This window comes from Gasterosteus aculeatus, chromosome 3, assembly GCF_964276395.1.
Source record: "Gasterosteus aculeatus chromosome 3, fGasAcu3.hap1.1, whole genome shotgun sequence".
Taxonomy (NCBI): Eukaryota; Metazoa; Chordata; class Actinopteri; order Perciformes; family Gasterosteidae; genus Gasterosteus; species Gasterosteus aculeatus.
In genome coordinates, this window is record NC_135690.1 from 12,167,837 (window position 1) to 12,180,843 (window position 13,007).

Genomic DNA, 13,007 nt, shown 5'->3' on the forward strand with positions numbered 1-13,007 from the left:
ACGTCTGTGATACAAAAGATTAAATCCCATCCTCTCATTTCCTGTTTAGGATCATGGGCCTGTACGCGTCTGTGGTTTTGGTCATCGGCAAGTTTGTGCGGGAGTTTTTCAGCGGCATCTCCCACACCATCATGTTCGAGGAGCTGCCCAACGTGGACCGCATCCTCAAGCTGTGCACGGACATCTTCCTGGTACGAGAGACGGGGGAGCTGGACCTGGAAGAGGACATGTACGCCAAGCTCATCTTCCTCTACCGCTCCCCAGAGACTATGATCAAGTGGACCAGGGAGAAGACTGAGTGAGGAGGCGAAGGCCGACGGAGGTCGGAGCTCATTCAGGAAGTGATCGATGGCGCGATCAGCTGTTTCGTCAGCCGAGAGGGCAGAAAGTCAGCTGAGGACCAACCCTGTCCTGTTGTCTTGAGCTGCGATGGCAGCGATACGAGCACTTGACTTATTGAGTATTTAATACTATTAATTGATGAAAAGCCACAATTGCCGTCATATTATAAAGAATGGAGGACAGATTTGCTGTTGTATTTATCTCACAGAACCTGGCGTCCAGTGGATAAAACGAGCAGCTGGTGTCATGTTGGAGACGGAGAAGTCTTCATTGACAATGTTGTTAAATTATTTAAAGTTTTATCCCTAACATAAAGGTATGTTTTTAAACACAAATGCCCAGAACAGTCGTAGCGCTTCATGTCCGTCTTAAACATTTTCACAGTCGCGTGGTAGGCGGAGAGAGAAACTGGCTGCAACATTTATCTTTAAGGGCTTCCCATCAACAAATACAATAACAAGCACAATAATGACCACATGAGCACAATCTCATATCCTCTCCCAACTGGAAAGCTTGGACTGTGGGACTGTGCAATATTGAGCTCTCATTCCTCAAGACTTTTTAAAGGATTTGGACTAAGGGAAAAGGCTGGATTTGACCAAGAAACATGAACATAAAGACCACCTTTTTTTTGTAGGTCAGAGGTCACATGGGGTCCTCCCGAGAGACACAACGCAGAAAACATGAGACCATCTTTACTCACATCTTTACTGCCTTATTTTGTTTTGTATGAGGAGAACTGTTATCTACCACATGCATATCTTTCTCAGGAAGAGCTCTTTTCACAGATATCCATGTATAAGTTAAATGTTACAATATGTACGCTGTGATGGATCTAAAAGAACATGACATGGTCGAAAAAGATGGGAACTATTTAAATGGCATGAATTTTAATGTGGATATTGCTCAGGAGGACTGGCACTGAGTATGAGTATACTGCACAGAGAGTACAGTTTAAGGCTGAATTGTTGACTGTTTTTCTCTTAGAGACTATTTGCCAATAATCCATGTTCGAGGTCATCTACAGGTTGGCAAGAATCGAGACCGGCAGAGGGCTGTTTTTGAATCAGGGTAACATGCATTAGTTGGTAGATTCTTGCCCATCACATGTGAACCTCTTGCTGTTTATAACACTAGTACTCGTGAACACTGGCGCGTCGTGTGCATTCAGTCGTCAAAGAAGAAAGGAGCAGACTCAAAAAAGATTCCTCACATGAAGGGCTGAAACACAAAGTCCAAACTATGCATTAGAGGACATTGTAGCATGATAGAAAAAAACGTAATTATTGCCATGACTAATTTTCATTACATGTAGATACAAGTTTAAGGGGAGACCGGCGGAATGAAATGTGAAATCGTACCAGTATGTTTAAGGTGAGAGATCTGCAAATAAAACATCTGGAAAGGTTTGAGTTTTTGCATTCTGATGCTGTTTGCTTTTGAGACTGTGAGTGAGAAGCCGGAGAGTTTGTGTGTCATCAACAGTATTTCAACCGGATTTTAATGGAAAACACGTGCGGCTGACTGAAGCTTCTCCTGCATTTGTATCTGTGTGGGACAACGGTGATCGATGTCATCCGCAAAGTCAAGGCCATCCAGCTGTTCCCACAATGTCCACCGAATTGCATTTATTTCCCCTGCAGTTTCTATCTTGAGCCGGTCGGTCGCCAAAAGGAACAGGAGTGTAACGTCCTGCTTGATGTCCCGACGATGAAGCTCTGTGACAAATGACTTTGCATGACGTTGCATCCATTGACTTCTTTATTAAGTGTGTAATCGTGTTTGGAATGCCACAGTGGCCCTTCAGGCGCCATCGTGTTGTCCTGTCTCAAATTTCAATTGGTTTCTGACTCGGTAGACGGTTCGATCTTGATATGTAGCGTTGCTGTTTGTGGATGAGTGTTACGTCCCCTTTTGGGGTTGTCTAGGTGGTGTGTGCGTGGGGGGGGGTCGGGGGACGAACACAGGTCAGTCATTTGGAGAATGTTATTTAAACGGGTGGCAATTTTACACAATTTATTATTATCAAACAGGCCATTCTTAATATGAGGTTGTACTCTGAGTGGGGGAGGCAGGGACCTTTGGTTGAGCCAAACAACAGAAATGAATATAACAAAACTCGGCCTGACCTCTAGAAACAAAATGGTTATGCACGCTTGTCTAATTTTCTTTGGTAAAACAAAATACAGCGGAGGCATCAAACAATAACCTGGTGTTTCTAGACACTACGTGAGAATAGCAATATACAGGGACCCCAGACTCACCTGAGGGCTATTGCACAAAACTGGAATAAGGGATTAAGCCGGGATATTCAAGTTATCCTGGATGAATTTAGCTTTGACTTTGTTGCACGAAAGCAGGTTGAATTAAACCCAGCCAAGCAAGCATGGCGATTTATTCTTCATCAGCTGCCGCTTTGGTGCGAAACAAACGTGTTCAACAGTTATTCCGTTGTCTTCTGAATGTGTTCTGATTTATTTTTATTAACATGCATTACTTGTCACTATGGCTGTCACGAGTTTGATTTTAAACCCAACTACTGCAGTTGTTTAGATCAGTGGTCCCCAACCCTTTTTTACCGTTTTCATGTCAGACGATATATTGCTCTCCAATCAGCCCTGACAAGCCATCTGCAGGTAAGTGGATGTATATCAACAATATATGCACTATAAACGTTTACATGATTTTAGCAACACAATTAAAAAAAAAAAAATCAATTAATGAATTCATTTTTCAAATTTATTTACAAAGATTTTAAATGGAGGGAAAGATGTGAGTTGTTGCAATACTCATAATAACTTTGATCTATATTTAGCTTGACAATATATTTAAACAATTGGTCCGCACATACAATATTACGTTGTCTATTTCTTCCTACAGGGAGAACAATGGCTCCCAGCAGCCAAAGTCCAGCAATAAATACATCTAATAAAATAATGTGTTCTCTCTGTGGCACCTTTATCAACACATCTCCAAATACTGAGATACTTGTTACAGTCTGGGGACGTTTGCGCTGGAAAGGTTTTTTTTCATCAAATTTAAAGAATCTAATCTAAATATGGCATGTGTAGTGTGGAATGGATTGCATTGACTTTTGTACATTTGGACTTTTTGAAAATCATTGACTTTCCATGTTTTTTTATGTCGAATTTAGTCTTTTGTTAGCACTGTACAAGCAACTCAAAGCTACATTTATCTTTCTATTTTCACGAAAGGCTGCATTAATGTAAAAATTAGTCTGGTTTGGATCTTGCTAATGCACAGATGCTTCTCGGATAATGAGGGCATCACAAAAGCAGCATGTATATGTGTGTGTGTGTGTGTGTGTGTGTGTGTGTGTGTGTGTGCGTGTGTGTGCGCATTAACAGGGCGAGGGCACTCGTCTCATTGAAGACAAATCGGTCTTGGGAAGCTACAGATTCATTACATGTCTGATGTTCTTCCGGGAGTCTGCTGAATTGTTTAAAAAAATGCACAGACGATGAAATGCCACACTATGGAAATGTTTATTGATGCATGTGAAGTTTGGAGATATGCTTTTGAAGAATATACAAGTGGGCAACGGCACAAATAAAAAATGTAAACAGTCCCTTTATTAACTTTAGTGATATTGTATGAATGATTTTAATTGGCATGTAAACTGTTTTTGTCCTTAATAGCAAGCTTCTTATATTAACTGTATGGTTCCATTTTCATGTCTAAGTCAATTTAAGTTGAGGATTGTACGGCGGAAACAGGAAATAAACACACAGCTATGGACTATCTTTGTTTAAGGGTAAGAAGCACACACACCTCAAAAACAGTCAAATTGGCTACAAGCTGCGCCATCGGGAAGAGTACTGTTATTGATATTTTTTTCAATAAGCCCTAATGCTGAAGTATCAATCATTTTTAAGCCTTAATATTCACAAATCGTACATTATTGCATACATGCATTGACAAACTGGTGGGCATATTGTTACAGTAACATTTCCAACGGGTTGCAGCCAGGAATACTGAATAATTTAACTGTACAAATAAACACCTATACACTGATCAATTCATAAGATACACTTTTCTGAATTTATGATTTTAATATAGTAATCTGAAGACTCACAAACTATGAGAGCAAAATGTACAGCTTCGCGGAGACAAGAAATAATTGAACATTTACATACAACAGGCTTTCACACATAATAGAACGTTGAAGATTTTTCATTACACCAAAGATTATCCACCTCAAATTAAAACAGCTGCTTGAATTAGGGTCGTCGACTCTGCAGACTAACGTCGTTTTTTTTTTGTTAAATCAACTTTTTTCCTTGCACAATAACTATTAAACAGCCAAACATCTGGGCTTCAGGGCAGAAAGGATTTGTCAAGGTTTCTAACTCGTACACAGAGGGTGCGGTGGAGGAGCAGCAGATGGGTAGAGTCGGCCCTTCGGAGGCTGACGGCTAACACAGGCCTCCCTCATAATCGTCCTCTTCGTCAGCTGGTGCACCATCAGCGCCGCCTTGTGGAGCAGCAGCTGCCTTCTTCTTCTTTCCTCCTCCTCCAGGTACTCTCAAGGAAATGGCCAGCTTGGCATACTGTGAGACACCAGGCAGTCAGTCATGCATGCATACAACATGCATAACATATGTGAGTTTTTTGAGTGGCCATTATAGTGTGGTTGTAAAAGGTACTTATCCACAGTCAGTATATTTATGTGTAAACAGCACTCACGTCATTGTCCATGTACTTCAGTAAAGGCGAGCTGCACACGCGGTGGACCTGGTCCTCGTCCTGCTCGTCGTAGCCCTGCAGAAGTGTCTCCATGGCAATGCAATCTTCGCTTCCACTGTACCCGGGCAGGCTAATGACACCAAGCAGCACTTCAGGTCATGACCCTCAGTTTTCATTACAACACAAACCTGAGGTTATGTCCGGGGTAAACAAACTCTCAGGAGAGCCCTTATAATACCATCGACTGGAGGAGTTTTAATGTGTTGCACAAGGAAACATTGTCTCCTTGAAGTTCCAGCCGACCACAGATTTAAGAAACGAACGAATATGAATAAAAGAAGATCATACCTGTAACTTTCTCTGACACATTTATCAGCTGCTACGTAGTCCCCTCTATGAAGATGAATTAGTACTTGAGCTGTTGTTTTCTAAAGAATGAAAAGCATAGACCTTTACTTTAACATTTCTAATGGGATGAGGATCAGGATTACCTATAGAACAGGCCCTAAACATCTGGTAGGATCTCCAGTCTGCTGCTCAATATTTCACTCTACTCTACTTCACTATCATTAATAATTCCCTTTATGATACCAAACCAACAATAAATGTATCCTACTAACAGCTACGGCCACTAAAATCTCTAAGCATCTACGAACTCATAATACTGTCGCATTTTGTAACATATTCCATCAAATATGTTGAGTTTATACTGAACAACAGTGTTATGTTTAAACTGCTGTGGTATATTGATGGTCTGAGAGGAATAGTAAAAATTAAATTCTAGCCAGCTGTGGTAATTTTCTACGTTTGATTAAGGTGCATTAATAATTTGAAGACATAAAAACAACAATCGAACCTTGAAGCACATGGGGAAGTTCTCAATTTCTTTGTACATGTTCTTCTCTTTCTGCAGGGCAACTGATGCTTCATCCAACCTGGTGAAAAGAGGCCGCGCAGTGAGCAATGATGACAAGGGAGTGAGTGATCCAAATTAAGGTTTCGCAATTATCTTTCAACATGCTTAAAAGTTATTTACATCAGTATTTGCTGTGTTTTATGAAAAAAACAAAAACATCATCAGAAACAGGTTTGTGCCCTTCACCATACTTATTTATACATATTTTTCATTGCCGCACCTTCTTAGCCTGACCAGAAGTCTGGAGGCTTTTCCAAGCAGTTCAACTGCCTGACGCAGGCGGTCCTCATTCTACAGAAAGAAAACATGGATTTTGATAAGTGAAAAAAATGAGTCGCTATCTATTAGACAGTTAATCCTGATTTTGTTGGAGACTCAATTTCACCTCAAAAACGCCAGCCGCCTTCTGATACAGGTCCACAGCTTTCTCTAGGTTTATAGGCTCTATCAGTCTGATGAATTTTTTAAAAAAATTAGAAGAATATTTTTTCCACTGGATGGATGGAATTTCATTACAAGTAAAAAGGTACAGTGACAGACAATAATAACACCCAAAGTTAACGGACGAGGACGAGGTCAGAGCGACGAGTCAACTTCTAGAAATAAGGGGATATTTTTACTTTCCGGCCCGGTCCAGAGCCATGGCAGCAGTGTCCGGAGTCCCGTTCTCCATGTACATCATACAGGCTTTCTCTATGTACTGGATCGCCTCCGGCATCTTCTTTTGCTCCTGTTGCAATACAGACGCAGCCGAATTGTGATTCTGCTGCAAGACGCTTTACATCCACCCACCTGTTATTGAATCCAAGGTTTTAAACTGCACTCACCTTCATCATCATACCGGCCTGTTCGATAGCCCTGCGTGGAGAAAGACACTTAGAATACATGGAGCGTTTTTCATGCTTACTGCTGACTTATAGCAATGTGATAACACAGGGTACTTACTTTGCAGCATGGAAAAGCCTGCGGGACGAGTTAAGGAAACAAAGGGAACAGAAACAAACTGCAGTATGGTGTCATAAGACTGAACGCAGTGCAGAATGGATACGTCTTGTTTTCCGTCTGATATTCAGCCTCCTTCAGGTAGGCGTCCTTTGCTTGGTCGTACTGCTTCGCGTTCTTGAAGCACACGGCTAAAATAAGAGGGAGACAGGTCGTTTGCGATGAATATTCAGGGCATTTGTTGGATAGTAAGTTCATATTAAGGAATGACATGGATCTGAAGTCACCTGCTTTGGCGTATTCTGACGCAGCGCTGTCAAAGTCCGGCTTCCACTTCGTCAGACCTGTTTTTAAGCTACAAAGACAGGATTGAGGATCAATAATAGAAGAGTTATAGGAGAGCTATAATGGGCCGACGATGCAGAAAGCGTCCATTTATGTCGCATACGTACCGCGGTGGCCTTTGACGTTACAGCTAGCTAACATCAACAGAAAGACAAACCGGAAACAAATTACATTATTCATCGTAACTCACCATTTTTCAGCCTTGGCTATGTGCTCGTGAGCTTCGTTTATCTTCTGAGCAGCCATACTGTTGGTTAACTCGATGGGATGTGACTTGTTATCAATAACAGCAATGGACGTTGTTTCGTCGACGTCTGGATTACCAGGATGCTGCTCTCGGCCGCTACGTCATCCAATGTCGCAGGCTACGGGTGCCGCCGAGCACCAAAAAGAAGAAGTAACGCGACGCAATCTATGTATAATATATGAAACAAAAAACATTATGGAATTCTATCTGTATTATGTGGCATGGTTCGGCCACAGTTCCAAGACAAAGTTGGCACCTAGAATTTAATACATAATTTAGGTAATTTACAACGGAATACCAACTTCAAGTTTGAATGTTATCAATACTTCCATGGTTTAGGACAGCTCAGTCCCTAATCAACAATGGCGCTATCCGTTATTGTGTTTGGATGAGAAGTATTACAATTTAAACAAATACATGGCTGGGTTGACGAATCAACAGTGACAACTTGTGACGGTAGACCGATAGTTTCATTCGTCCGTCGTCCGTCGAAATTGGGATCTCGGTTTGATTTTTCAAGCTATGCATTAGGCAAGGTAGACACACATGTCCCCCTCTATAGTTTCAATGATGCCATGCCAATATTACAGTGATGCCATGCCAATATATTTAACATATTATGATACTTCGTATTTGTCATATCATAGATAATAACAAGATAATATAGGACTAATATCATATAGCATTATGTAGGAGTAATATAACAAACATGTAATCATACTTAGTATTTTCTAATATTATATAACTTAATATCATATACTGTGTTTTCCCTACCATTGTATCCCCCGGCACGCCCCAACACCCACGCCCCCCTACGGTACGTCCGATCTTAAAAAAAAAAAAAAAAGACCGGCAGACGGAGATAGACAAATTCAGGCACAAGATGCAGGACAAGGAGACAAAGAAATAGGAGAGAGAAGAGAAGAAAAAGGAGACCATCCAGGACGTCAACAACGTGCCTGAGACTAGACACCTGTAAGAACAAATTCCTTCACCTCCCACTCCATCCTACCTCATCCATCTACCTTGGAAAAAAAAATCAGAAAAAAAAGGTCTAGATAAAAAAGATCTAAAAAACTAAACAAAAAAAACAGAGGGATTCTCTGGCTGCTTTAAAACCTAACTTGCTTGTTAGGATTTCACTTGTACTGTACTGTTTCATTGATTTATTGATTTATATTGCACATATTTCATTTCATTTTTTTACAACCTGCTCTGTTTTGCACATTTCCCTTACTTCATTTCTGATGGAACTTTTCTGTGTGGCATCCAGTTCTAGCTGAAAGAACTTTGTCTTTGGTGCGTCCCTTCTTTTCCCCCGGTTGTTGTTGTTGTTCCTGTTTATGTTGCTGCTGCTTTTCCATGATGTTGAGTACAATCTTCCCAATAGAAGCTTGTGTCAGCATCTGAACAGGTGGAGGTGGGTGAACAATTGCAACCGACATTGCAACAACTGGCACACTAGTGGTCTCACTCGACTCTGTCAGAGAGTGACAGAGTTTCTGCCTCTCTTGCAGTTTTTCTGGACTGACGTTTAAAGAGGAACTGGTGTTCAACAATTTGCTGAGGTGCTTTACATATTGTAGAATATGTAGTTTTGTTGTTGGGTGGAGCATGCTGTTGGGGTCTGTATAGGAGTTGTGAACTAGATCAGCATAGTCCTGGTCCACAAGCTTCAGCATATCTTTCTGCTCACGGTGTTTGTTGAGCAGCGGGTCGATAACTGCCAACGACGGCGGACGTGGAGTTTCTACAGGAACAAAAGACGGAGTATAATAAGTCATTCTGACCTATAGAATCAAATACTTGTATAAAAAATATAAACGTTCATTAAAAGCTCATGAAAGGGCTTCCGGTGACGTCATGATGGAAAGAGCAGGTTAGAGACGAGGCTCCGTCAGGAAAAAGTTAAAAAACAGTGACAACTGCAGATATATAAAGCCTTCAGGGTGGAAAATAACTCATGAACAAGATGACTACCACATCCAAAACGAGAGGACAAGGAAAGTCAGGATATTTGAAAGAAACTGACAATAAACAACCGAGCACAAACAGCGCTAGCTTAGATGCTACTAGCGGTAGCCGCGAAGAGCAGGTAACACGTGAGGGCGAAATGTCCTTAATACAAGAAATGAGAAGATTCCGCGACGAAAACAGCCAGGGACATAAACAAACAACAAAGACCCTTGAACGTTTGGAAAAAACTATGACAGATATTAAGGAGCAACTCGGTGACCACCAGCAGAGGATCGGTGAGCTGGAGGGGAGGGTGAGCGCTGTGGAAGATGCGGGGGCAGGGCAGCACCGTGTGATAAGGTACCTGTTACAACGCGAAAAACAGCTCTCAGCTGTTTGTGACGATATGCAGAACAGGCTGAGAAGAAATAACCTTCGAATATTTCAAATACCAGAGGAGAGTGAACATGGAGACGTGGTCGCGTTTGTGAAAGCCTTGCTTCCCAAAGTATTGACGTTACCACCTAACCTGAACATTCAAATTGAAAGAGCGCACCGCTCACTTCAGTCCAAACCGACAGATCCAGCGGCCCCCCCCAGATCAATCATTGTGAGATTCCTCGACGCGGGGGTGAAAGATATTGTTCTGCAGCAAGCATGGAGCCAAGGAAATGCGGTGTTTCAAGACAGAAGGATTTTCTTCGATCAAGACTATTCTCCTGAGCTGCAAAAGAAACGAGCGAAGATTCACGCAGTCGTCAAGCAGCTAAAGCAGAGGGGCATTCAGGCAAAGTGCCTGTATCCAGCTCGACTGAAGGTCAAGATGGACTCTGGAGAGAAGACTTTTTCCTCGCTGACAGACGCCGCGGATACTTTGAGAGAGATGGGTGTAGAGGTGCAGTGCGGAGAGAGAGAGCGCATCGAGGAGAAACTAACTGGAGGATGGAACATCAGCGCGAAGAGGAGGAGAACCAACGTGCTGGCGTTAGCTGACCTGAGGGCTATGGTTCAGGAAGAAGATAAAGATGAGTAGTCTGTGGTATATAACACTTACAACCAGTTTCAGGTACACAAGGTCAAGTGTGTATGAACAATATATAGACTGAAAGCAATAATAGCACAATACAAAATAAAAACGCAAAGTTGTCACAAAGGTTTAAAAATAAGAAAGAGATCTGACGGACTCTTGAGGTATACATGAGTGGTCCACACTCACTAAGACCTTTCTTACATGTTAGTGTAATTTGGGTCACTATTGCACACTGGGTGCATTTCTCCACAGAGGGATTAGGTCACCACTCTCTGTCCCATTATCACCGGGGGTCAGGCATGGTTGTAGTTTATTCGCTATGTCTGACTGGAAAATTGGAAGTTCTGTTCTGTGTTCATGCTGTTAGTGTTGTGTTCTATCTGAGGCAAGGTGCAATTTGTTTTTTGTTTAACTTTGTACATTTGCAGTTAAATTATTTTATTTGCTTTTATTTAACAGATCTTCATGAGAGGTTTGGGCTGTGTTACATGATTCAGTACAAATACAAGGATGGCATTACTTAATTTAATTACCTACAATATAAAAGGAATAAACAACCCAATTAAAAGAAAAAAGATACTAGGACAGCTGAAGAAAATGCAGTGCTCTATAGCCTTACTTCAAGAAACTCACCTCACAGAAACAGAACATCAAAAATTAAAAAGGGAATGGGTGGATCAGGTGTACAGTAGCTCTTATGGGAAACGTAAAAAGAGAGGTGTAGCTATACTATTCGGTAAGTCTGTGTACTTTCATTGTGAAAATGTTTTCCAGGATAAGGAGGGTCGCTACGTTATGGTCATAGGGAGGATGGCTGGTTTTAAATTAACTCTTTTGAATGCCTATGCACCAAATGAAGATTGTCCACATTTTTTCAAAAAGCTTGCACATTTGGTAGCAGATCATGGGGAGGGTCTTCTGTTAATGGGTGGGGACTTAAATTGCGTACTGAATAATAGAATAGATAAATTACCATCATCCTCAAAACCTCAAAGCAGAATGTCAAAAAGTCTAATGAATATGATAAAGGAATTGGGGTTGATAGATGCTTGGCGACATCTTCATCCAAAAGAGAGAGACTTCACCTTTATGTCACAAGTGCATGGAAGCTATTCACGGTTGGATCATTTTTTGGTGTCCAAAAAGGACACATACAGAGTTAAAAGCTGTGTTATTGAGCCGATAACCATCTCAGACCATAGCCCTGTACAGATTACACTTGATTTGGGGTTGGAGCCAAATATGAAGTATTGGAGAATAAACGTTTCATTACTGACAGATGTTAATACAAGAGAGGAAATAAGGTCGGCAATAGTGGAATATTTTGCTTTAAACGACAATGGAATGGTCACACCTACGGTTTTATGGGAAGCAGGAAAAGCCACAATAAGGGGGAAAATAATATCTATAGGATCAAAGTTAAAGAAGGACAGACTTAAAAAACAAGTAGATTTAGAAACTGAGATCAAGAAATTAGAAAACGAACATAAACAAAGTGGAAAACAAGAAGTATTTAATAAACTTAAAGAGAATAGAGCCAAGTTAGATGAGATTCTGACATACAAGGCAGAGGGTGCCCTTAGGTTTGTTGACAGAAAATACTATGAATTGGGAAACAAGGCTAGCAGGTTATTATCATTCCAACTACGAAAGGCACAAGCTAGTCGAACAATTCCTAAAATAAAACAACCATATTCTAACGATGTCGAAACTAGCCCAAAAGCAGTAGCAAATGCCTTTGCCAAATATTACGAACAGTTATATAAGGGTCAACATCAGGAATTAAAAGAAGAAAAAATGCACGATTTCTTTAAAAACCTGAAATTAGACAAACTGACGGAGGATGAAGCCTCTGCGTTAGTAGAGCCAATTAGAGAAAAGGAGGTGAAAGAAACGATTATTAAATTAAAAAATAACAAAACGCCAGGAATAGACGGGTTCGCAGGAGAATATTATAAAGTGTTTGCTGATGACCTCACTCCAGCACTATGCAAGTTGTATAATTATGTGTTAAATTCAGGAGACCCTCCAGAGTCATGGTCTGAGGCTATCATCACAGTCCTGCATAAGGAAGGAAAAGACCCATTGCAGTGTTCTAGTTATCGACCTATTAGCCTCCTGTGTGTGGATTATAAAATATTAACATCTATTTTAGCAACTAGAGTACAAAAATACATTAGGAAAATAGTAAAATCAGATCAGACAGGGTTCATTTCAGGTCGCCAAGGGACAAACAATATAAGGAGAGCTTTAAACGTGCAGTCGCTCATGGCAAAGGGTAATCAAACGTCAATGCTTCTCGGCTTAGATGCCGAGAAAGCATTTGATCGGGTAGATTGGCGGTTTTTAGAACAAACATTAATTGAGATGGGCTTCAGTGAAAAATTTACCTTTTGGTTCCGGCTGTTGTACAAGAATCCCAAATCAAGAATTAGAGTTAACGGACAATGCTCTGACTTCTTTGATATAGGGAGGGGCGTAAGACAGGGTGATTCTCTCTCTCCCATTCTTTTTGCTCTCAG

General features: G+C 41.1%; 2 protein-coding genes across 4 annotated transcripts in view; one reads left to right on the top strand and one right to left on the bottom strand.

The window, feature by feature from the left end:
• Positions 1 to 1,750, top strand: part of piezo2b (piezo-type mechanosensitive ion channel component 2b) — a 57,170-nt gene extending 55,420 nt beyond the window's left edge. For all 3 annotated transcript variants that reach the window (XM_040171791.2, XM_040171792.2, XM_078099325.1), the window contains one exon: positions 50 to 1,750. In XM_040171791.2, the coding sequence (XP_040027725.2) occupies positions 50 to 302 (253 nt within the window). In that variant the 3' untranslated portion in view covers positions 303 to 1,750. The remainder of the gene's footprint in view (positions 1 to 49) is intronic.
• Positions 1,751 to 3,829: 2,079 nt separating this feature from the next.
• On the bottom strand, positions 3,830 to 7,616 carry napgb (N-ethylmaleimide-sensitive factor attachment protein, gamma b). Its single transcript, XM_040171798.2, has 12 exons — positions 7,443 to 7,616; positions 7,195 to 7,262; positions 7,014 to 7,098; positions 6,911 to 6,928; positions 6,793 to 6,823; positions 6,586 to 6,695; positions 6,351 to 6,417; positions 6,186 to 6,256; positions 5,906 to 5,984; positions 5,398 to 5,477; positions 5,050 to 5,179; positions 3,830 to 4,913 (listed from the first exon to the last, which is right to left on the bottom strand). The coding sequence occupies exons 1-12, from the start codon at positions 7,496 to 7,498 to the stop codon at positions 4,779 to 4,781; spliced, it is 930 nt and encodes a 309-aa protein (XP_040027732.1). The 5' UTR covers positions 7,499 to 7,616; the 3' UTR covers positions 3,830 to 4,778.
• Between the last annotated feature and the right edge of the window lie 5,391 nt (positions 7,617 to 13,007).

Excerpts from the sequence above, each read along its gene's own strand:
- napgb (XM_040171798.2), bottom strand. The coding sequence starts at position 7,498 with ATGGCTGCTCAGAAGATAAACGAAGCTCACGAGCACATAGCCAAGGCT. Across the intron at positions 7,263-7,442 it reads ATAGCCAAGGCTGAAAAATG|CTTAAAAACAGGTCTGACGA; the intron begins GTGAGTTACGAT and ends CTGTCTTTGTAG. Across the intron at positions 5,985-6,185 it reads CTTCTGGTCAGGCTAAGAAG|GTTGGATGAAGCATCAGTTG; the intron begins GTGCGGCAATGA and ends TCTTTTCACCAG.